This window comes from Nestor notabilis, unplaced genomic scaffold (genome assembly GCF_000696875.1).
Source record: "Nestor notabilis isolate BGI_N333 unplaced genomic scaffold, ASM69687v1 scaffold10798, whole genome shotgun sequence".
Taxonomy (NCBI): domain Eukaryota; kingdom Metazoa; phylum Chordata; class Aves; order Psittaciformes; family Psittacidae; genus Nestor; species Nestor notabilis.
In genome coordinates, this window is record NW_009939641.1 from 9,706 (window position 1) to 34,328 (window position 24,623).

At 39.3% G+C, this 24,623-nt stretch overlaps 1 protein-coding gene across 1 annotated transcript in view; it reads right to left on the minus strand.

Moving 5' to 3' along the window:
• Positions 1-2,458: 2,458 nt before the first annotated feature.
• LOC104409936 (AT-rich interactive domain-containing protein 1B-like) overlaps positions 2,459-24,623 on the minus strand; it is a gene marked incomplete at its 3' end in the record, with an annotated part of 72,544 nt that continues 50,379 nt past the window's right edge. The window contains exons 3-4 of the mRNA XM_010019969.1: positions 22,499-22,645; positions 2,459-2,569 (exon numbers count right to left, since the gene is read on the minus strand). Coding sequence (XP_010018271.1) covers positions 2,459-2,569; positions 22,499-22,645 — 258 coding nt within the window. The remainder of the gene's footprint in view (positions 2,570-22,498; positions 22,646-24,623) is intronic.

Below are 24,623 nucleotides of genomic sequence, written 5' to 3' on the forward strand. Positions count from 1 at the left end.
CAAACCTGCTGAAAAAAGTCCCCCAAAGGATGACACAAGCCAGCATTCAGTGCTGCAGAAAGTGGCCAGCTCCTCTTCAAATCCATCAAAGGAAAACGCTTTTCAAAGCCACATCAGAGAACACCATTCACCATTTAGTATTACATCTCTTTTGTTGTTTTAGACACTTGTGTAAGCTTGCTATGTAGCTGCTGTGATTTTACACAATGCCCTTAAGAAATAAAAAGATAACGGGCATATTGTATAAATACCAGAATACCATGAAACAAAACATAACTAAATTTTATTAAAAGCTTAACACCACTATCATTTCAAGATTCACTGTACAAAAATGATTTACTGACTACTAGCCTGAAGAACAGCATTACCTTGAGAACAAACTTAAGAAGCCATATTTAGTATCCCAAAATGACACTATAATTAGGAATACTAAACAAGGGATAGTGATCACAGGGTTTTGTAGCAGTTCAAATCTGAATACAGAACTCTTGCTCCAGGGAAAAAACACCATGTTCATATGGTCAACCCATCCATACCTCAGAGTTATATTAAAGCATTTACCATGTTCACCATACTTTGAATACATGGATTGCTCCCAATTTCTACGACATTTTCCTTGGATGTAAGATGACGGCAAGTTTGATCACACTATCAAAAAAAGTCTTGTTGCCACATACAAAGATTGCAGTTGTTTTTAAATTTGAAAAACAAGCCAAAAACCAACCAAACAACAAACATTAAAAAATACAAAACACCCAAAACCAAAACAAAATACAAAATGGTTAATACCTCCCATTCCCTTCCATATCCAAACAGCAGGGGTTTTGAGTACAAGACATGCTTTCTGGTTATGTATCAAAGCTTTTCAGTGATGAGATGTCTCAACAACATCATTTGGGACTAACCTGGAGTTTAAGATGTGTGGCCAAAATAGTTAACATTCACTGTTAATACTACCAGCTTACTCATTCCTATAATAATAATGAGCTACTAAATATACCAAACACTCAGGGACACAGATAATACCCAATACTCTGCTTAGATATCATGATGATGGAGGTAGGACAGCGCATGGATTAAAAATAGGACAACTGTTTAAGAAAAACCACGGGCAAATTAGTAGAACATTAGTTGATAAATAAATTCACTTCTCTCTACCCTAATGAACACTGTTCATGAAAAGCTGGGGGAGGTAAAACGTCCCTTCTAATGTCACTGCTTTTTAAAGTAGGTAGTTGTTGCCAAAACAGTTCAATGTCCACAGTAGGTACTATTTTTAAGGTAACTGCCAACGTACATTTTTGAGACCCGTTCAGAGAAATCAGTATTTCTAAAAAAGGTTTCCTGAAAAACTGTCAAATTAATACAAGGTTCACAGCAAATGGGTGTCTCTTCTCGCACCAGTTTCCATAGCGTCTCCTGCAACATGCATGCCTCAAACGTCATGTAAAGAACTTATGGCACATATACTCTCCTACGTGCCAAAGAAATAACTTTAAAATGCTATGCAGATGTTTACTGCCCTATTTTTAGGGATTGACAATCGTGCTATGCGCCACACTACCAGATCTGTTAGTGTCTTGGTAAGGTAAACTCTTCATAGAGATCTCTCTGCTAGCTGCAGATGAATACATACATAATGAACCGCGGAAAATATTCTATATGGCTGTGATACATTATTCTAAGCCAGAAGTCACACAGTTTATAAAAAATGTTCATCATTTACACTGAGCATATTCCAGTTGGTTTAAATTCATGCTGGATTACTACCAACAAACAAGAAAATCCCCAAACCATGAGGGGCAGACAGACACAAGGCTAAGAAGTACTTTGTCCATTATAGTGAAATGCAAGTAGCTGCAGTGTCTTTGCAAAGTATATTAATTTCTGCTGTTTCGCCCTCAGCACAATGCAGAGAGCTCATAAAAACTAAGAAATGTTAGTCCAAAATAGTTTTCTAACCAAAAGATCAACCTAGCCCAAGTATCACTTCTACACTTCTGCAGTAATAGACAGTAGCAGAATTAACATGTCAAACTCATTAATGATGCTCAGGGTTTGGAGCAAGTAACTCCTAGCAGCAGTATTTTAAACCAGAATCTACTGAAACCCTTTGAAAAGGGCACAGAAAAAAAGTCTCTTCCTCACCATATTGTTTTGTGCAAGTACAGAATTCCTAAAACTAAAAGTCAATCCATTTCCTCTATGCAAATACACATGTGCACAAGCACAAAACATGCATGTACACAAATAGTGCTATTTTGAACCAGAACAAGCCAAAGCAAGGTCCACTCATATACAAGTTGTCTGTTCTCATCATATGTTTAAAAACAGGTTTTGATCAACGTTGTTCAATATTTCTTCTTTCAGTATTCATTATCTGCTCATCCTAGATGCAATGAAATGCTATGTAAAGTGCTTTCATTTTAAAATACTGAAACAAGCATTAGTTTCTTACTGGTAAGCTCGATGGTCTTTCTTGCTGGATTAGATTCAAGTCTTCATGGTTGGGCTTTCCTGGGGCCATAGGGGGTTGAGATCTGGTTCCATAGCCTTCCTGAGACATGTCCTGAAACAACAGTTGTAACAGAATTATTAACCTGACTCAGTAATTACAATTAAATCCACATCACAGAAGGGTGAAAACACAACAGCTGGGTTTTTTCTGATCAGGAGTTTTTATTAAACAGTTTTGATGGAATTATCAAACCCACACAGCTTCCATTATGACCTGCACTGTTTGTAAAGAAATGCAGAGAGCTGAGAAACATGCCAACAAACATGGAACCGTATCACTGGAAGATGGGGAAACACACAAAACCAAGCCTGGTAAATAAATGACCCCTTTTACTGTAAAAGAGTAGCATGCACTAAGTGGTCAATACATTCATCCTACTGAGATGTATTCTCAAGCGTTTTGATGGAAGTACTGAGCCAGGTGGAAGACCAGACTTGAAAATAAGATTGTAATCACGCTGTGTAATCAGACTCCTGTAACAACCCTAGATTTATCATCACTACTACTGACACAACTTTCAAACACTAGCTATCAGGTCATAGCACACAACGCAGTTGCTGCATCTGCTGGAGGCACATTGTACCTGACAGATTAGAAGAGAGGTGTAGATCCAAAGCCAGCACCAGCTTTGTGGTAAGGTGACTTACCTCCCTCCCTATAGCAAGAAGCCCAAGCAGTCATAGGTAATGGCCTAACACGATACGCACCACAGGGGTGGGGAGAGCAACTAAACAACCCCCCCATGCCATCCTACAATAAAAGCTTACTTCACACAGATAGATACTTCCCCATCGCAAAGCCTTAAATTCAGGCTTCATTTTAGCTACTACAGCAGCTTCTACACTAACTTCTTCAAGGAAAACAACAGAAAGCACAATACTGACTTCAGTATGTGTAACTGGCAGGGGAAGTTGAAGAACCAGTTCCTGACTGCTGGAAAAGGTATCTCACCTTAAAAAGTTTTTCTCTGTTGTTTTTAAACAGTTTCATTCTCCTCTCCCCCTCCCAAGTTTACTCCCAGTTCAGTCTGCTTCGGCCACCCTCACAGCTTCAGTTTTGACACGCAGCTGGAAGCACACACTCTCCTGGTGCAACGACAGGGCAGGGAAAGCAACCCCTGCCCACCCCACTGCAGCCTGAACATTGCCTTGTTCTGCTTTACCAAGGGCTGCTCAGACAGCTCAGTGTCCAGATCGACACTTCCTGCTCACGCACAGACTCCGTGAGGGAGCTGGCTTGCAGAGCAGGAAAGCTTTCTGTCTCTCCTTTTATCCCAGCTCCTGACAGAGGGAAATTTGTTTAACAACCATACTGTTTCCACCCAGCCCCTTCCATCGCTTTGGACTCTCCTGAATTATTTTAAGGGATGCAGAAAATTCAATGCGGCTAATAAAACAAACCCCAGCAAACCTGATACGATGTAAACCCAGCAATAAACGATCTTATCCCTAAGCCTGTGCCAAGTAAAATCAAGAAACACTTAAAAGGCCAGCATTTCAATGTGGTTACCAGCAGAGGGTAACAATTAGGCTTAAGGGTGACAAAGGCTGATGGCTGAATGATTATTATCCCCTGTGACCCCCCGCGCTCCCCCCCGCCCAGATTTCCACTTGTCACACAGCTCTCCTGCTGCGCACACCAGCAGGTTCCTGTGGATTAACAGTGAGGTTTAAAATCAACAAATGGAACAAGGCCCCCATTCAGCAGCCTTCACCCCAGTACAAAGGAGTATAAAGGTGCAGGACAGCTTCACAATAGGCAAACAAATGAGCAAACCTCTGCTTTCCTTTTTATTTAAAAACGCACACGCACACACACACACACACACACACGCACGCTCGGGGCTGTCACTGCACAGGCATCTGTAATAAACCCAGCAGCCCTGAACTGCAACTTCCAGCTCAGCACTCCGCTCTCTTCTTTCTAATTCTTACCAAAATACCCCAAATAAGAACCACTTGTTCAAACAACAACAACAGAACGCTCAGAAACGCCAACAGTGGTGAAAAAGGATAAATGGAATATTCAATTTAGGAGATGTCATTTTATAAACACAATTGTTCCTTTTTCCAAACAGACACAACAGGATTTTGCTGGGAAGCAAAACGTGTTTTATATTGTGAAAAATCAAGAGCCATTAATTCCTTACAAAGTACCGAGCATGGTTTTTCCCCACACACTTGCAAGATTTTAATCTTACTTCCTAATGAAATTTCCAGGGGGACTGGAGCAGGACAGGGAAGAGACAGCACACTTCCTCATTAGAAGTACTGCATGTTGAACGGAATTCACTTTTACCTGGGAATTTGAAAAACCATCTATGAAATGTCTGTCCACACACTTAAGAGTGCATTAAAAACCCTAGTCATGACATGGCTTTATCTTTCTGAATGCACCATCTTCATAGTGCTTTCCTCTCTGATGTGGAATGATCAAATCCATTTGCTCAATTTTAGATGAGGTTTGGAAACAAGTACTGCAGACATCAGTGTCTGTTATGATGCAGATACCTGTGCACTCCAAATGGGACTGAGATCACATAGAATCATAGATTGGTTTGTGTGGAAGGGTTCTTAAAGATCATCTAGTTCCAACCCCCCTGCCAGGGACACATACTCCTCCTTATATTCTCTGTAAAGCCATTTAGATACTTGGATCAGTGGAAGCTTGGAAGGCAGCTCTTGAGAAGTAAAAAGTCAGTTTGCTCTCAGTAAGTTGCAGGCATTGGAATCTACCAGATGAAATATACATGGGGCTGTGTGTATAACTTTATGTGTTTATATATATGCATTGTCCAATAAAAACAGTCCATTTATATACTAAACATAATGATGATTAAATAATAGCGTATTTCACTAAGAGGTTGGCTTCGTAACCAAAATAGCGCTTAGTATCATTTTCACTGAAAAACAGAGGAGAGAAAATCCCTACTGCCTTTCTTCAGTTCTGCATTAGGAAATTCTCTTAACATACAGCATATTACAGAACAGATACAACAGATTTTGATAAATAAGAAATAAGGACAGAAGTATTAGGGTAAATTGTCACTGAAGAAATGCATGGAATTGGCAATTCTCACTTTCAGGTTTGAAAGGCCATTTTTCTTTCTAGCCTCTAGGAATGGATTTATTGAAGACTGAACAGAGGGAACATAAGGGGAAGACAAACATGTTACCACGTGTTGTGCTACAGTCATGGCTGAGAAGTCCCCCACTGATACTGTGGCTCAATCTTCTCCCAGGATCCTTATTTTCTTTTGATTCCCAATATTTCATCCATCAAATGTCATCAGCTTTCAAAGCAAAGCTTATGAATTTTTATGAATCACTGAGAATCCTTCCCCTCACAGAAGAAGAGCATGTGTGTAAGAAAGAAATCCAAGCCTTTTATAAACAGAAGGCTACAAGTTTCCACTCAGAACTTCCCAACTTGGCACAAACCCAATCATATCATAGCTGTTACAGCACAAACTGTCAACAAAGTTGTAAAATAACTAAAATCAGGGTTTCCCCCATCAGATTTTAGAAAAGGCACAGGGACAAATAATCAGCAAGTCATAAACATGTACTCGAAATAGCTGAAGTTTAGACTTCTGAGGCTTTGCAAAAAAAACATTTATGCTGTGAAAGAAGGTAGGGGGGAAAAAAACCCACAAACTAAGCCTACATATACACAGCCTAAAACCTATGCATTGCATAAGCTGTTCAGAAATCAATCCATATTCAAATGGGTAATAATAACCACCAATTGCTTATCATCCACAGAGCCAGGACTAGTTATCCACCCCCGTTTCATATACACCTTTAGCTTGCTCTGCAAATCACAGTATACGGAGCTTGAGATTTGTGTAGCCTGAGGAGTGAAGGAGGAAATGGGGTATATTCTTTCCTCTTATTCTGTGTTATTGTACCCATCTTATAAACTTTTAAAGTCTCAAATTCTGGTGTGGGATTTCACTACCACAGAGGTTTAAACTGATCGAGTAAGGAGATGTACCAGCCTGCAAGAAAGTCAAAGGCCCTTTGCTCCTGCCTCCCACAGGTCATGGAGTTGGACACACATCCCCTTAATTTCTATTAGTGGTCTTTATTAGCTTAGTTCTTGAAAGGTGCAACTTAAAACTTGAAGAACAGTAACCCCTTTCTGCCCAGCTTTATTACTGAGCAGAGCTGGCCTCGGAAAAGGTTGGGTGAGCAAAGAGAGGAAGGAAACCTCCCTCCTTTGGTGGCAGCCAGCCACAAGCCTGGCTCCATCAGCCACCAAACTGCAGCCCAAGTCAACTGTATTGCGACCACTCTGGAGTAGGCCACAGATGGACATTTTCCTTTTTGATGTGCAACGCTTATTAGTGTCATGCTTTCATTCTCTAGTGAGCCTGCCCACTTTCACATATTCTCTGCAAACCTGAATAAATAGTGCTGATAATGCTTGAAACCATGTAGATGAAATGCACATTTGTTGTAAGTTCTGCCAAAGAAGATAAGATCCAACTATTAAATAGTTTATATCATTTTTAATGGAAAATGAAAGAATAGTGGAAGCATTAATGTTTGGGGGAAAACCACATTTAAAGAAGGGCTAGGTGAGAAATATCATTTAGGCTTCATCCACTTCTACAGCAGCAAATTTCAGAGGGATAACATGACCACCCAGGAAGATAAGTACCACGATGGTTAAATATAAGGAAAATAACGCACCAGACTTCAATTTGAAAAAAACTCATTAAAAACTGTTTTAGCTCATGTTCTTGATTCAGTTGGTTGATCCTTAGAAGTCCTCAAGTGTGAGAACAGTGAATTCTACAGCAGTGTGACAACAGCAAAATTGAAAGCAAATGTTGTGATTTCCCCCCTCCCCCCCCCCAACCACTTGAGAATGGGAAGTCAGGACCCAGTACAGCAGCCAAGAAGAGCACACAGCCCTACAATACAAGATTATTTTACTCATCTCTGAAGTGATACTGTGGAACAGAAAGCAAGCGAATGACCTGTTAAGGGCTCTAGGACATTTCTTGTTACCACTTAACTGAGTATCTCTTCATTCTGTGTAGATACATACGTATCAAGACATTTCCCCTCTTTTTACCTTTTGTAGTAAAAAGCTGCAATGAAACAATAAAAATCGTTAAAAAAAATCCCACAACAGCAACAAAACCTTACCAAAATGGTGACATGTTGCTACACAGCCAGCTTCTAGCCCAACCATAATATCTAACATGTCATCTCCCCAGTTGCATACTCTGTCAGCACAAAACTGACAACAAAGGACAGCCAACCTGTTAGAAGAATACTGTGGGTAAGGCTGTACTCAGAAAAAATGTTATGCCCAGAGGCACAGGCAACACTGAGTCTCATGCAAGCAGCCAACAGAATGCAGCCCTGTAGGGAATGATCCACTGAGGACAATACAGCAGAGAGGTTTGCTTGAATCCTGGGCAGATGGTCTGCAGAAGTCCTGCAGGATGCAGATGGACTCCTGCAGAAGATCCTGGGTCAAGAAAAAAAATATGTATAATTGTGTCTCTAATTCTATGAATCAGAAATTGAAAAAAACCCAAAACAAATAAAAGCCCTAAAGCCTTAAAGAAAAGGAAACCAGTATCTTGCAGCTGGAGAGCAATGTGCACAAAGCAAGTCTCTTGCTGCGCAGAGGGAACAGGTGACTAGAGGGAAAAATTATTTTGTAGGTCCCAGCACCTATTACGCCAACAAAGTAAGAAGAGAGTGCTAACCACCGGAGGTGGATTACCAGTGCAGTCTGGTAATCCTCTTAAACATGCTAGTCTGTGTTTACGTGATGAAGTGAATAAACCCTGCTCACAACCACAGTATATAAATCATTTCAAGCCAACCCCTTACACTACCACAAAACCTGAATGGAGATAAGGAAAGCAGCTGTCCTGAGGTATCACAAGCAACAGGCTGGCATCTACCTCAATGTGCTGATGCTATTTGTTGACTGTTGATTCAGTGGAGCTGACAAGCAGCAACTGCTCTTCTTTTAGGTGGTTATCATTTCTCCACAGTCAAGCCATGGCATGACTGTGCCCACAAAACCAAGGATGATACTTTGCTTTACCAAGTCAATTTCAGTCTTCATCTTTGTTACATGTTCTAGAGGGCATCTAGTGCTTCAGAGAAGCACCAAAGTGAAGCAGTCCTTTCATTTTCCCGAAAGGAGGTAATTCATCATAGAGAAATTGCACCAAACTCCTCAGAGAAAAATCCAGCTACTGTGTACCTCAAGAAATCTGGAGAAAACCTGCCAGTTTGGATGCCTCAGGTGTAAACCAGTCATTGTCAGTGAGACACCTCATTGTCTTCTTCAGTGCTATTCATAACTTCTTTTCCAAGATACCTACAGTTTCATTCTAGAACTTACTATTTCCTGGATCTCTTTCTTCAATCTAATTAAAAACAAACAAAAAATCCCCTACAATGGGAACACCATTTTCTCCCTTCGGGAATCAGATTTTCAAAGACTGACATTAAGTTATGTCTTAAGACACCAGAGGGAGAAGGAAAAAATATACTTGGCATAGCAGGCAGCCGTTGACAAAAATGGTTAACTTAGGTAAGCAAATACATTATTGAGGCGGTGTCCATCGAGACCCTCAGGAAGTTATCAGAAACTCATACTATGGAAAGTTTTGCCCTGCAGAATACACTGAAAGTATTTTAAATGGAGTTAGGGTCAAAAAAAGCACCCCCCTCCCCATATTACAGGAAGAACACTGTTTGTTTGGGCAGCGCAGCTTCTAGTCACGTATCATGTAATCTGAGCCAACTAACTAGACAGAAGGGTCTCTCTTCCTAAACACTCCAGCCCATTTTCACATGTGTCTCATCTATATGGCCTCCAGGAACCATGTTAAGCAAGTGATGCAGGAAAAACTCCAAGATGAAATCATTCTCAGAAACCCTTATCTTGCTATTTTCTTTCCACTGCTATTGCATTCCATGGATCACAGAGCATCTCAATAGTGGATTTAATCAGAAACAAGACATTTCTTCTAGTTTTCTTCTCTCATACTTGTAACATGCCACATCAAAAAAAAATAGGCCAGTTTGATGCTCGTATTAAAATGTGACTGTTGCACATTGCACAGCCTGATAAACAGCTGTCAGTTCCTCATCTACAGGCAAAAAAGGTAGTTTCTTTGTTCTACAGATGTAAAGTTCCAGTGTGAATGAAGAGATGAGAGAGAACTTGGAGAAGTAATCTGAGAAACAGACTTGGAAATGAGGGGTAAACCAAGCATTTTATTTCCATGAATTTTCCCATATTTATAAGAGCTTTTTGGACTTTTTCCTAAAAATCCCTGCAAGGCCAGGCAGTCCAACCACGCTTTCGTTTTCTACACCCACTCCTTCCTCTCCCTGCCCATCCTTTTACTGACAAAGCTATATAGAAAGAAAGAAAAAGAGCCCTAACAGTTTTCACATGTCCTACTCTCTACAGTCATCTGGGACAGACTACTAAATTAATGTGATGACTTACAGATTCTGTGCCATCCAGCGTCCTGCCCTGCCACACTAGTCCTTCCTATAACTCCGTGAGGAACACACCTCTTCAGCAAACCTGTGACACGAAGCTGGGCTGAGGAACAGCTCTGCACCCCGAAGAAATGGCTAAACCCGACCAGGCACAGGAGAGGGGCAGGATGTAAAACCTGCCATTTCTTTCAGCTCGGCTGCCACAGAAGTGGGGAGCTGGGGGCTCCGTGCCCCTGAGGGCAGCAGCCTGCCCCAGACTGCCTGCTGCCGCCACGGAACCTCTCCCAAGCATACGGCTCGCTGGCAGAAACGAGGTCAGCGCACTGCCCACAGCTTACAGCAGAGCTGAAAGCCTGAAGCCAGCTTACAGAATAAAGAGAAAAGCTGTACTGAGAGCAGCTGCTACCTCTAGGCTAATCGAGCTAGGTACCCAAGGATGAGACTTCCTCACTTGAGACTGGGAAACATTTCTTCAGTGTTTTCTTAGGGGTATGTCTGTAACCGTGCTTCAAGGTAAAAGCCAGGACTTCACCTAAAGGCTCATGAAAACCCAAAGATCTGTGAGGAAAGGCTGCAAGCAACACTGAAAACATAACTGAGGTCACACAAAAAAAAAAACCCCAAAACAACAACAACAAAAAAAACCCCAAACCAAAATGGTGTGGTTTGTTTTGTGGTTTTATTTACTCCCCACTCCTCTACCCCCCCAAATACAAAGCTATGTTATAGGCTACATTTATATCACAGTCCAGTGACCCCTGTTAACTTATTCCCTAATACTCCACCACAGAGGTGGAAATGACCTTCTAATTGAAGTTACTGACATGATGCTTACCTGCTATTTTATCAACAGCAAAATCATGGGAGAAGGAATTAAGGCTCAGATGCAAAGAAACCTCTAACAGTTTTGGTAAAGAAGGCCTTCTCAGCTGGTCTGTACTGTTTGGGTTAACCTAATTCTTCAGTACGTGAGAGGGTTAGCATGTTACATTAGGGGTTCTTGGAGATAGAGAATTAGCTGCATCACCATGCTCTCTTGCTCTGCGGCCTACGAAGACAGAGTATCTGTACAACAATCTTTAAATGCAGCCACCACACAGAAAAATACCTCTGTTCAAAAAATGGAAAGAGAACAATAATTTTCAGAAGAGAACAGTAATTTCCAGAAGGAAGCACTCACCAGCAGAAGCAATTCAATGGACTGCACAATACAAGAGTTTAAACCAACTGAGGCAAATGATTTCTTTAATCTTTGAGGCAGAAAAGTCTTCACCACCATCACCACAAACACTTTTGTTGGGTTTTTTTTGTCAAAAGAAAGTATTCCCAGTAGGGCTGGTACTGGGAGTGGTGGGAGGAGGATGGAGAAAAAGTGAAATAAGTGATGAAAACTTAAAATTCTGAGACGAGGCCACTGACTACACTTTAATACAACAATGAAAAACCAGTGACTTTCATTAAAAGTTGGTAAGGGGTTGCTAGGTAATCAAGCAACAATTAACCTCGCCTTTCTGTGATGGTGAAGGACTATGATCTTCATGAATTCTGCAGGCAGACACCCAAACCCAAAACACGTACAGCTAGTTATTTCATTTTCTACCTAAAACCATGCATGTGGAAAATTGCCAAGTATTCATATTGGGTATTGGAGAGAAGCACGAGGAAGTCATGAAAACAGAGCCTGTGCCCTTTCAGAGCTTGATTTATTGAGGGACAACTCACCAAGACCAACAGTTGTTCTTTCTCCCACAACAAAAATACCAAACAGTTTTGTCAACAGGTGAAGGTAAATGTGTTTAAGTGGTATTGTATTTAACTTGATGTGGTATTTCATTCTTTGTTGTCTATATCTGATGGCAACAAGTAAAATACCCTGCAATATTTCAGCTGCATGCTCCAAAACCTATTCTGAATCCTACTACAGTAAGAGAGAAATGCAGTAAAAGGGAAATACTGGAAGGGATAATGAATACGTATAAAATATATCCTGACCTATATTCAGATAATACATTGTCTCAACAACAAAACCCCAATTCAAAATATAGAAAATAAAACTAGATATATGTACACTGAAAATCTTCAATTATTAAAGAAAATATGGGCAGTCTAAAAAAAAAAAATATACAGTGGTAAATTTAATGCCAGGAAATATTATCAAACTTATTTTCCCTGCCTCTGAGGAAAAAATTGTGTGTTAATTTAAAGGCCATAAGAGAATACTGCTGTATTGCAACTGGCCATGAGGTGTAATTTACAAGACCACTAAAATTTAGAATATATACTGCTCATACAGAACTAAAAAAACCCCAGAAAACGAAAAACACCTACCACTCAGATTTATTAGTACTTTTTAGACTTTACAACTTTATCACTTAATTTGTAGTACTATACTATTTGCATTTTAAAAATTTTCTTACAATAAGATTTGTGCATTTATATTCTAAAACATTTGTGTAGACCACTTTGTCTATGATTCATTAATCTGATGGCCGTTCATAAAGTAAATTACTGTTACATGATCAGGTATCTTTTGATAAACTCACTATTCCATTTAACTTACTGCTAAATTTCAAAAGTACAGATAAAATTATTTCTGGGATATTAATTTTGCTCTCACAATAACAGTAAAAAAAAATCATCACTGAGTAACAACGAGAGTGGTAAGGAGAGCAACAATTGTTATAATCACTAATATCCTAAAACAAAATAGTTTTTATCAGCCTGCATTCCAATAGTTTTACTATCAAATTAATTAATAGACTCCCACACTAATATCTAAATGCCAAGCCATTAATGGCACTGAACTATAAATGGCTTTGTCTTTGCTCTCACAGAGTTATTTTATAAAGCAAATGCAATTCTATCACTTCATTGATTTAATGCGGGCTCTGTGAGGTTAATATTCCCAAGCAATCGCAAAATAAAGAACTGTTTTAATTAACCTTCTATGATTTAAATACTGAGAGAAATCAGAATTTAGAAACTTTAAATACCACCACCATCATAACAACAACAATAATAATACTTTGTGGATCAAAGCCAAACCACTGATTTGAGAACTCTGAGAAATACATTCGAACACGTGTATTTTACTGTATTTAAGCTCATTAAATAGATTTTTCTCTATGTTTAACATACTAAGTCCATGACAGATCTCACATATTTTTCGTAGATGAGATGAAAAACGTTTCCTTTCAGGATTATTTGCTTAGAAATACTGAAGTTTTTACTTTGAAAAAATTACTTGGCATCCTCACCTTTTGCACTAGCATGCTCCGCAGAGATTTTTGTTACGAACATGGGACATTGCCTGCTGAATCCACAAACTGATGGCATCTAAGTAACAGACCACTTAAAAATAAAGTAACAAAATAGCACTTCTCTCTCCCCCCCAACCCCCCCGAATTGGAAATAAATTCTCTTTCCAATTTAGCTGAAATTTCCTGAAGTTTCTTTATGATATCGTATGCTAACTTTAGTACATGGAAAAACTCATCAGGACTTGGGCTATTCTGCACTGTTCATTTTACAAGAACTGCAGTATGTCTACTCAGTCTAAAATGATACAAAAACATGGGAATAAAAATTAAAAATCAGCAGGGTACAGGTGGTCATGAACATTCCTGCCAAACAGGTTTGCAATGTGCTCTGACCCATCTCTGACTATCCGGCCAGATATCATCAAACCCCCATCAGCAGCAGAAGCCTGAAGAGGTGCACTTGCTGGTTTCCCAGGAGAAGTAAGCTGACCTTCAAAATTCCTCCTTCAAACTGCAAATGGAAAAGCCTACTTTCAGCAGAAAACCATCAATAGATGAACACAGCAAAAGAACATACAGACTGGGAAAATGTTTAACTACGATGAGCTGACTTTAAACTGAAGGTGCTGTACAATTGTTAAGACAACACAGATACAAACAAATACTTTCACTGACAGCCCTTTGGAAGATTATAAAACAGAAGCATAAACAAGCTTGCTACATTTTATATATAAACAGTAGTACCACTTTGCAAGATAAAATACTTCTCCTTCCCCAGTAATACCACTTAACAAATCCAAGTTACTACAAAGACAGATATCTGTAAGGGGTAATTACACATGCTAACTTTAAAGGCTTCAGACCTAATAAACTGGAGTAGATTCTTATTTGGCTAAACTGGTCACCATGTCTGTAAATGTTTGCTTTAAAGTAACAGGGACAAGAAAGTTTTCTCAAAATCTGAATGCAGCTTTTTTTTTGTTTGGTCAACAAGCCTTCAGCAAAATGAGCCAGCACTGCTGTGAGTGCTGCTCTGAGCTATGCCCTCAATTTTGTGTTCATGCTCAGGTGTGAGTTTACAGACAATTAGCCTTGCTTTTTCAGCCTGACTCTATTCCTGATAGCTACTTGGCTCTGGAAGATCATTCTCCAAGTCTGACAAGCTAGCACCTATTATAATCTTATAAATACAGATATAAATCACAGACGAAAAGGAGAAAGGCTTGACACACTTCCTGGAATGAAATAAGCAATACTGAGCAAACAGAGCATTCCCCAAATGGACAATAATCAGCTATTCCCACTACTGGGAAAAGCTGTAGCACAAAAGGAGTCACGGATGGTTTCACTGAACTCCTGAGCTAAGTAAGTAACCTCCACCACACAGATAAATAGCCATATGCTTAACACTTACTTAAGCATCAGCTGATTACAGAAGCAACATGATTGTGAAATAAGACTTTATAAAAGCAAAACTCTAACTGGCAAAGACTTCAATCAGTTAAGTGTTCATTAAACCTACACAGGTTCAAACCTCATTTGCCCTTCCTGAAAATATCATGTGCTTAAGAAAAGGTTCAAAAAGGATATACTGTTTTACGCACAAGATCAGTACAGTTCCTAAGTATTTCAACAGTTTGTTTTTAAATCACTTCAGTGTTCAGCAAGGTGTGCTGATGACTACCTTTCAGAGGTGGTGGTCACCAGCGGCTTGTTTAGAGGCCAGAATTTAAGTCATGGTGTGTGAATTTGGAAGTCAGTTGCTAAAAGCCTGCTCCCCTTCCCTCCTCCTCCCAAGTCCAGCCGAGCTTTATTACAGGCGCAAAAAGTCAAGATTGCATTCTGCCTTTTGATATCTATCTGGTCTCTCTGAAGTAGGTTGGCAACAAAAGGTTCAGTTTACCAAAACATATGCCTTTTATAAAAGTTACACTGTTGGTTTTCTTGTCTCTGATTTCAGGTCCTGCAGAAAGGAGGCTGGAAAAGCTGGCAGAAGTACATATATCCATGCAAGAATTTTCATCCAGTAGCTTTCTTGTTAGGCATGTGTCTGCTCATTATATACAAGCAGACCTGATTTCTAAAAGCCAACCAACAAGCACACCTCAGAAGCTAAAGTTCCTAGTGCCATGAATTTGGGGTTGAATGGTTTAAAGGAAATCACCTGACCCTTGTACCTCTCCACCCTGGGAAGAAAATACTTGCTTCTAAGCTAAAAAGAAGCCTGGCATTTCAAGACTCTGAATATACACTGGGCACCTCTTGCTGAAACGACAGCAGCCTTGAAGGATTTATGGTACACAACAAGTAGTGGTGTCAGCCACTGCTGATGATGGCAGGCAACCCTCTCTTCTGAACATTAAATTTGATTATGAGTTCTCATATAACTGTAATAGCCAACTTCCACAAAAAATGCTTTCCTATATGCCTGGCAGCAAATGTCAGATTAACATACAAGCTTGTTCTTTCCCACATTTCCTGTGGTTCATAACACAACAAATATTAAGTGCAACCACTCATCTAGTGCTAGATGATTACACACACAGAAGGACAGAAGGACGAACGATTTTTATGACAACTTTAAGCTGTGGGCAGCTATGTGTTACTTCTTTAAGAAGTTCAAAATGAATTCTGCAGTATTTGAGACTAAACTACAGTTGCACAGTTGTCTGTTAATTCTGTACTAGTTTCTAGTAACTTAAGAGTGAAGATTTTAATAAAAAGAGTAATTGCACTGAGGTATACAACTTGAATTTGGACTCATTGAGAATTGTCTGCATTACTTACTAATGAATTCGGTATTTGCATGTAACACAACTATTTGTAACTTACAACAGTATTTTTGTAGTGTTACACCCCAAAACAGCTTGACAATGTTAATTAACATGCTGCTTATTACACTGCTAAAAGAACTTTAGCAGCTCACATTGAATTTAAAAACAAGACTTCATCCTCATTGTACCAAAATCAATTTAATAATTTGATGCATTTTGCCACAATACAATTTGTTCTGTTTTCATGACAGTTGTACAGCTTGGACATGAAAACGGATTAATTAGTTTCACATTTTGTTCACATTTTCAAAGACTGTTTCAAATCGGGTAATGTTTTATCTGTCCTACCTTGCACTGACTCAACACTAGAAACAGATGTCTGTGCAAGAACACTCTCCTCATCATCTCAGGCTTGCGATTCAGACTAGTTTAAACCATTGTCACCAGTTCAGGAACAAACCAGAAATGTACAGCCTCCACTGATCCCAGGTCCAGGAAATGGAGAGAACCTGCAGCCTCTTGCAGGATTGTAAGCTGTCCCCAGGTGTCTGCCCACAGAGACTGACCAAGGCATGACCAGATATGCTCCCCACCTCATCAGGCACACTGCCTTCCTACTCTGGATGCCTTTCTACCTGGTACTCCGAAACAACTCAAATTCTAAGTGGCCTCAACTGCATTCATCTCCTTGGCCCAATCAGAAAAAAAAGACCCACTTTATTTGTCCTACAACAATATGCATTGAAAACAATCTTACCAAGATCAGTAGGTATGGTATCATGCTGGGAGAGGGGTGGAGGGGTGGATGATAGACAAGGTTTGTGCCAGGTTTTAGAACATTTCAATAAAATTTGACAGTGAGGGAATCTTGTGTGGTTGCTTGTTTAAAAAACAATTTCTGCTTTTAAATAAAAGCAGACTAAAGACTGAGCCTGAACTACCTGACTATTGCTTTAAGGCATTTAAAAAAAAAAGAAAAATCATCGTAATCACAAAGGAATGATGTAAAAACTAAACCCCCCCCACACACACACACACACAGAGGCTCTCCATGCACACTGTTACTGGAAGGACCAACCAGAAAAGTGAACATGCATAACTCCACCTCAAAGACCTGCCACACTTTTTCCTCATTTTAATCTCATGCTGGCATGTGAGAAAAGGGATCAGCATAATCCCACTCTATTCTGGAAACTTGCAAGCAGAAAACTTCCAGGAACATGTAAAAGAAAGGATGGCTTCAGGATTGCAGTAGCAGGTGCAGAATAAAATCACTATTTTTGCTTAACTAAGAGTGAGGCCATAATTATTTTGCAGATCCATTTCATCTGTCAAAAAGTTATGTGGTCCCAAGTCAAAATAACACAATAAACCTCAAAGGCACAATCCTATCTCAATACATACGAACACATGCTAGATAAAACTAGAAAATACATAAACATGGCTGTTTACAAGCCAGTTGGAAAGCATAATAACCAAAAATACACATCATGCTATCTTTACAAAATAATGTTTAATGATGACAGTTTAAGTTTGCAATTACATGACATTCTTGAGCAAAATACCACTTCTACTTATGGCAAAAGATTTAAAACTGCAAAAACAACTGAAGCATTTATTCATTTATATGCCATTTCAAGATGAAAAACCCTGCCAAGGGCAACACTGTAGTAGTATATAGCACATCTTTCTTTCTCTTTCTTTCTTTAAAAGAGCAGTAAAGGTAAAAAGAAGTTTAAAAAAAAAGAAAAAGAAAAAGAAACCATCACAAAAACCCAAGGCAGTATCTACATCTACTGGCAATATTTAATGATCAATGAATCTGCTACTGCAATAAATTTGCTTAAAACAAAGCTCTTCCTTTAATGGTTTTTACACAGCAGGTTCCTGATATGAAGAGGGGATGACTGATGCTGGCTTGCAATATGGCTCTGTAGTAAACTATGCCAGTATTATTATCAAATCATCTCTTACAAAACTCCCTTTTTGCCCACCATGCAATCAATTTAACAAAGATCTAAACAATTTAGAGTTCAAACATTCAAATAAATCCCATTCTCCTCCTTCCCATCTATGCTTATTAGAAGAATAGAAACTCACAAGTCTCTGAACAGTCCCAGAAATCATTTTATCTGTTTACTTTTATTGACAAGATTGCCTGTTGAATTCAAGCGAGCCAAGGAAAAGGAGCAATGGCTTCACACTTCCACAAGAAGAAAAAAATGTCAGAAAGTAAGATGAGTACCAATTCCAAGGCACAACACTAAGAGTTACACCTGACTGCAGAAGCTCGCTCGCATTATGTCTAGAAGAGCAAAAATAGAACATTACCGGTACTGAATTCCGTACGTTTTCTCCTCATAATAGAATACCCAGTACATCACACTACATGATTTTACATAAAAGGGAACTGGTGGCAAGAATAAGTCCATCAGCCATTCAGAACAAACACTACTTTCAGCTTGATAATCTTCAAAGTAAGTAGACTGATATAAATCTACATGGGAAATAAGGAAAATTACTGAGAAGCCCCCTTTTGCCAGTCTAGCTTGTCTCTCCTTCATCTTGAAGTAAAACCAGTTCAATCAGACACAAAGGTGGCAACCATGGAGACAGCTTATTTAGCTTAAACCAGAACATGAAACTTCTTCACCTCACAGCTGCACCACTCCTACAAAAACAAGTTCGGCTTCCAGTCCATCGGGTATAGAGTAACCTGCACACTCTTTGTGGCAGAGACCACCGTTTTGTTACATACTTGGCGAACAACCAGAACAACAATATTCTGATCCTCAGCTGGGGCTACCATGAGCTACTTCAATATTACTAGAATGATCTTCTCTTCATGATTCAACCATGCTCTTGAGGAGAGAACAGTCTAAAGTTCTCTCGTAATTCTGGCTAGCCAGCGAGAGGCAAAAACATCTGCTGAAGCCAGCTTCTCTTCGTGAGGCTGACATCAATTGTCTTTGTACATTCCTCAAAGTTGTAACCATTCAAAACTAGGACTCTGCTTTTTGCACTCAGTGTTGGTGCAACAAAATCAATATAAAGAGACAAGAAAACGGTTAATGAAAAACACAGAAAACATGGAGGAAAATCATCTGCAAGCTGGAAAGAAAGCAAAAGTAAGGATTACAGACAGAAAGGATAGCAGATTGTATGACTGAGACTACCTCAGTTTTCTAATTGACAAGATTATATAAACAGGATGTACTGATATTTTTAAGAGAAGAAATGAGAAAGATACACCAACTGGTGCAAACAGGTATTATAGGATTTTGGAGTTTGTTTTAAAGTTCTATTTAGAATATGTAAAGCCAACATTAAATCACAGCAACACAGAATCACATAGTTCGAAGAGACCTTCAGAAAGAGGTCATGTAGTCAAATCTCTAGTTCAAAGCAAATCTAATGACAATATGGCGTTTGGGGACTCTGTCTAGCTGATTTTTGAGCATCTCCAAGGATAAAGATACCAGTCTCCCTGGACTCCTTCCTGTGTTTGAAAACTCTAGTGGTAATTTTGGGTTTGGTGTTGGGTTTTGGTTTTTTGTTTGCATTTTTGTTGTTTGTTTTGGGGGGAGTTTGTTTGGTTTTGTTTGTTTATTGGTCTTTTGGTTGGTTGGTTTGATTTTGTTTTTTACCAAGTTGCAACTTCCCTTGTCCCAGTCTGTCCCTTCTGCCTCTGATCTTTCCACTGTACATCTCTGTGATGAGTTTGGCTCTGTTCTCTCCCACATCCTCCCATTCGGTAGCTGTAAACAGCAGTTATATCTCCCTTGAGCTTTCTCTTTGTAAGGCTGCCCAATAGGTCAAATTCAGTGAACTCCGCCCCAAATTCAGTGAACTCTTAAAACTACACAAATACCTACTCCTATTTCTCTTGTTCAAATTTTAATCAAGTAAACTCTCATTTTTAAATTCTTTTCAAAAGATAATCAGACTAATATAAGCAGACAGGTATGCTTACATAAGCACAGTTAATTTTTTTTGTCTCAGCAGCAGAATTTGATGTACACTTGCAACTTTTTTGTTATCCTAATATTAATTTTTGTATTGTACACTGGATACCACTTGATGGCTACTCTACAATGCATCATCAGCAGAGAAAGAACACTGTTGCTGAAGTATCAAAAGCACACGCTTCAACTTCCTGTGTTAGGAATTTATTTTCTAGATTAGCAGTTCCCAAAGAATGAGAAAGAACACAGAGGTGAGGTTTTACAGAGAAATGTTAGAGAGGAGGTCTTCACCTGATGACTGTTCCTGAGACAGAGGAAAGAGGAACCATGGAACCAATCTGGAGATGGGAAAAAGAAGCAAGCCCCAAAGTGTTCAGGGCTCATATTAACTAGTCCCATCTACACACAAAAACTCCAGGAAAAGCCTGTGTCATTCAGAACAGGGTGTCACAGTTCAAAATCTAAGAGGCCGACCACTACTGAAGAACAGGGTAACCAAACAGCCGTTCACAAGCCACGAAGAATTTCAGGTGCAATTCTCACACCAAGGATTACCAGCCACACGGCTGTGTTGGTGAGAACCTAATGTATCATCTGAATTTGCAGAGTCAGGCAAAAATGCCTACTGACTTTGAGAAGCCTTTATCACCCTTGGAGCCTGGATTTAGACACACCTCACTCTACCCTCAAATCCTCAAAGAAGAAATTTAGCTACATGGAGGCTAGTATCTTCTACATGTCAATGTGTCCCTGCCTTTCTCTTCATCCCAGCTGTCTGAAGTCTATAAAATAAAGAAAGCTTTACTCTCATTTTGCCTTTATCCTCTTCTATGATACCCCTTCACTTCATTGCACAAACCTTCATTTTACTGGCTACGATATCAAATGATGTAATTGGAACATGTACCAACAGATAAATCAGTAACTTGTTATTTCCCAAGTCCTGCACAGTTGGTATGTTTTGTGTATTCTTTTAAACTAAAATATTCAATCCATTCAATTGATATTTAAAATATTATGAGGTGTCCAAGGCAGCAAAAAAAACCATTTCAATTTCACAGACTGTGATATGTAGACATTGGAGCAGCTGTGTTTCCCTATCTCATAGGCTGTATTACTAGGACTTTATCTGCTAAGATTTTACCAAGATGGTTATGAATAGTATTTTCAAGTCAGAGAAATCAAGCATTTAATGCCAAAGTAAAAAGGGAGAAAATTAAATTTAAAGACACAACTGCAATCTTTAAAGTGGCAGTTACATATAATCCAAAAGATGGAAAGTGGTGACATTTACAAGAACATCATAGATACAATTAAGAATTCTATTTCATAAACCATCCAGCATTTTAATGAAAAAAGTTAATTCTCAATGGAATTTTAAAATGTAGATGAAGAAAAATTAACACGTAATTACACAGTGAAATTATCATAGCTTTATTTTAAAATCAAAGGAGGGGAGCCTCCTGCATCATTGCTACTTACAGCATCTTTTGTTAGTTTATTTTACACACTATTTTTATGTCAAGCTAAGATTTCTACATTGCACCAGCATTATCCCAGAATGTTAATCAACCATGCCTGACAGAATTCCCCAGTGATTTGCAGCAAGTGCTGTTGCTTCCACTAATACTCAGTCTTCAGCAACTCACTTTTGTTAGATTTCCCAAGATGGCAAGTATGCTTTAGTTTCATCCTTCCATTTCCAGATCACCTCTCTGTGATTAACAGAGCTGAGACTGCAGATAGAACTGAGCCTACATGTTCAGCTGCATCAGCTATGCACATCCATTTTGTTCAGTATCTAAAATCCGGGTGTTTCTCAAGCCCTGGGAAGCAGACCCATACACTATCACTCTGATCTTAGTTAAAAATAGAATCGCTTAATTTTAATGGCTAACATATAAAGCACACTTCGAGAACAGCAATGCATATTGAATTATGCAGTTTCACTAACTGTATGTGCAAACTGACAAAATTTAAATTAATAGCTGTAATATCAATTAAAAATATCTCTTAAGAAGTTCCCTTGACAAAGCAGTTCCAAAATGCCTTGAACTCACCTATCTTCAAACGAAAGAGCACAAAACCCAAAACAGTAGTAACCATGTTAGATGCAGAAGCTCTCAACAATGTCTTGTGAGAGGAAAAAACAAAACAAAACAAAAGCAAGGAAAACCTCCACTAACATCAGATCCAGAAACTGTTACTTCTTTTTAAAAGCAGAATTAATAGTTGCTGGGGTATGTACACTGGCTTTATTCAAAAAAGCTCATATAAAATAAAGCCTGAAAGCATGTGCAAAAGTATTTGTGCGTATGTCCCCAAAGGCTTTTAAGAAGGATGTTGTCTGATTCCATGTTTATTTAATTTTGTTTTTAACATTGTTCTCTCAAAAAGGAGTCGAGTGAGTTTTGTTCATTTCACATAAATCATTTCTACGCTTCTAGCTCCAGGGTAAGTGTCAGTAGTGAACGACAGTGCTTACCTGCTGAGCCTGGTACCTCTGCTGGGCCTGCGACAGATATTGTGCCTGGGGTGGCAGATGCTGAGGCTGCGGCTGCTGGTTGTAGTAGGGCTGTTGGCCCTGCTGGCAGTAGCCACTTACACCTTGCTGACCATACTGAGGCGGTATCTGTTGGAAGAGCCAAGCAAAGCAAACGCATGAGTTGAGGCAGGAGGGCATGAAATCAAGCTATGTCACACCTGTACAGCAACCTGATCAGAAGTGATATCCTCAGCTATACAACTGACCAACAATCCTACTCTTTCACTCAGCAGTTAATGCAAGCCCTTAGATCCTCTTGCCTGAGCAGGAGTAAGCTCAAGTGCTCTGTACAGTTACTCTTTTCAAGAAGAGCTTCTAAGGAAAATGCTATGCTTCTGAACATCACAATCCCATAATGCCAGGCAGCACTTATTTTAAATGTTTGCTCTCCATGGGCACACTACTGAGGCAAATCAACAGAAGAATAATTTTGATGTGCTGACCCAAAAGTCTTTTTATATACATATACATACATACATATATATAAGTAACAAAGTAATAATTTTTGTGAAATTTTCTGCCCATAACCTTTAGCATTTGTGTGTTTAAGCCCTACACAAAAAAAATGGGGTTTGGCAAGTTCTTTGTTTTGTCCAGTTCAACCTAAGTCTCCTCCCCCCACCAAGATACACCCTTGTTTTAAAAAATAAGAACAAAACACAAACGCAACACAGAATAACCTCTTACAAGTGCTATTAATAGACAAATCAGCATATGTGTGAGAACCCACATACACACAGAGAATTTAAGCTACAACCAAAAGCAAGTCAATTAAAATTTTAGAGGAATTTTCTGCATCAGTTTATAAGCCTTGTATCAACAGACACTGACATTTTCTTGAGTTATTTGAAAGAACACTTTCAACAAGCTCCTGATATTGTGTCTGTATTGTCCCAATTCTAGGTACCTGTGCTCTTCCCTAAACACAGGTATTTAGTACCATTTCTGATGAACCACAGATGCAACACAGAATTTCTCCCTTCTAGAATGGGCCTCCTGTTGGTCCTGCACACCCCTGCAAATGTCTCAGATACCTGAGCACATCTGAAATGCTTTGATCTCTGAACTGTTTCCTCTGAGTTTCTGATACACCGATAAATTTGTTTACTCAACATGTAAACACATACCTGTTCTACCTAAAGTTAAATTACTACATTCATTCAACAATACGGTAGTATTTGCTAGGTGATGATAATAACAATAATAATAATACTACAAAGTCAAATTTAAACAGCTATCTAGGCTGGTTTTACTATTACAGCTTGAACTGTTCCTATTACCTCTGCCGGAAGTTGATAAGTCCTACTTCTTGCTAACTTCTAAGGTCAGCAACTAAGGTAACTCCACTTCTGCACTTGTTCTCTTCACCTGCGCTTTTATTTCCTTCACTATCATTTCACAGGCAGTTAGATGTTTCTGTGACCAAAGCAACCCCTTCTGACAAATACCCTCTCCCTGCTGATGCATAAATGAGGTTGTTATAACGCAAACTAAAATGGGTGCACTGAATAACATCAGGCAAACAGACAATACATTGCCTTCTACACAAAGAGACGGGGGGGGGGGGGGGGAAAAAAATAGTAAGAGAAAAACTGGAACATCAAGCCTCAAACAGAAGCACTAGCAGTAGTCATATCAGAAATCTGGTAGAAGGGAAACAGTTTGTGGGTCACCATTTTGCATGATCTGAGGCTACAAATACACATGGGGAAGACAGCTACTAATTAAGTAACATTATATGCTATATAGAGTTTAGAAACAAATCAAACCAGAACTCCCCTAAAGCAAGCAGCAGAGGCCTGGAGCTAGTTGGATCAGAAGAGTGAGCGCTGGGACCACCAGGCATGGCCAGACTATTGGCAAGGCTGACAGCAGCGCACCAAGGTCAGCAAAGGCACGGTGCAAAACTGTATCGAGGGAGATTTCAGCTCCTCCCATGTAGGCTGAGCAAGTGGGCTACAAAGCAGAGACCAAAGGATCAGGTAACTGCCAAAGGTTGTTCCATGGAGTTGCTGATTAGGGAATCTGCTTGAGGAGCCACTGCCTTTGGCTCAGTCCTGAGCAG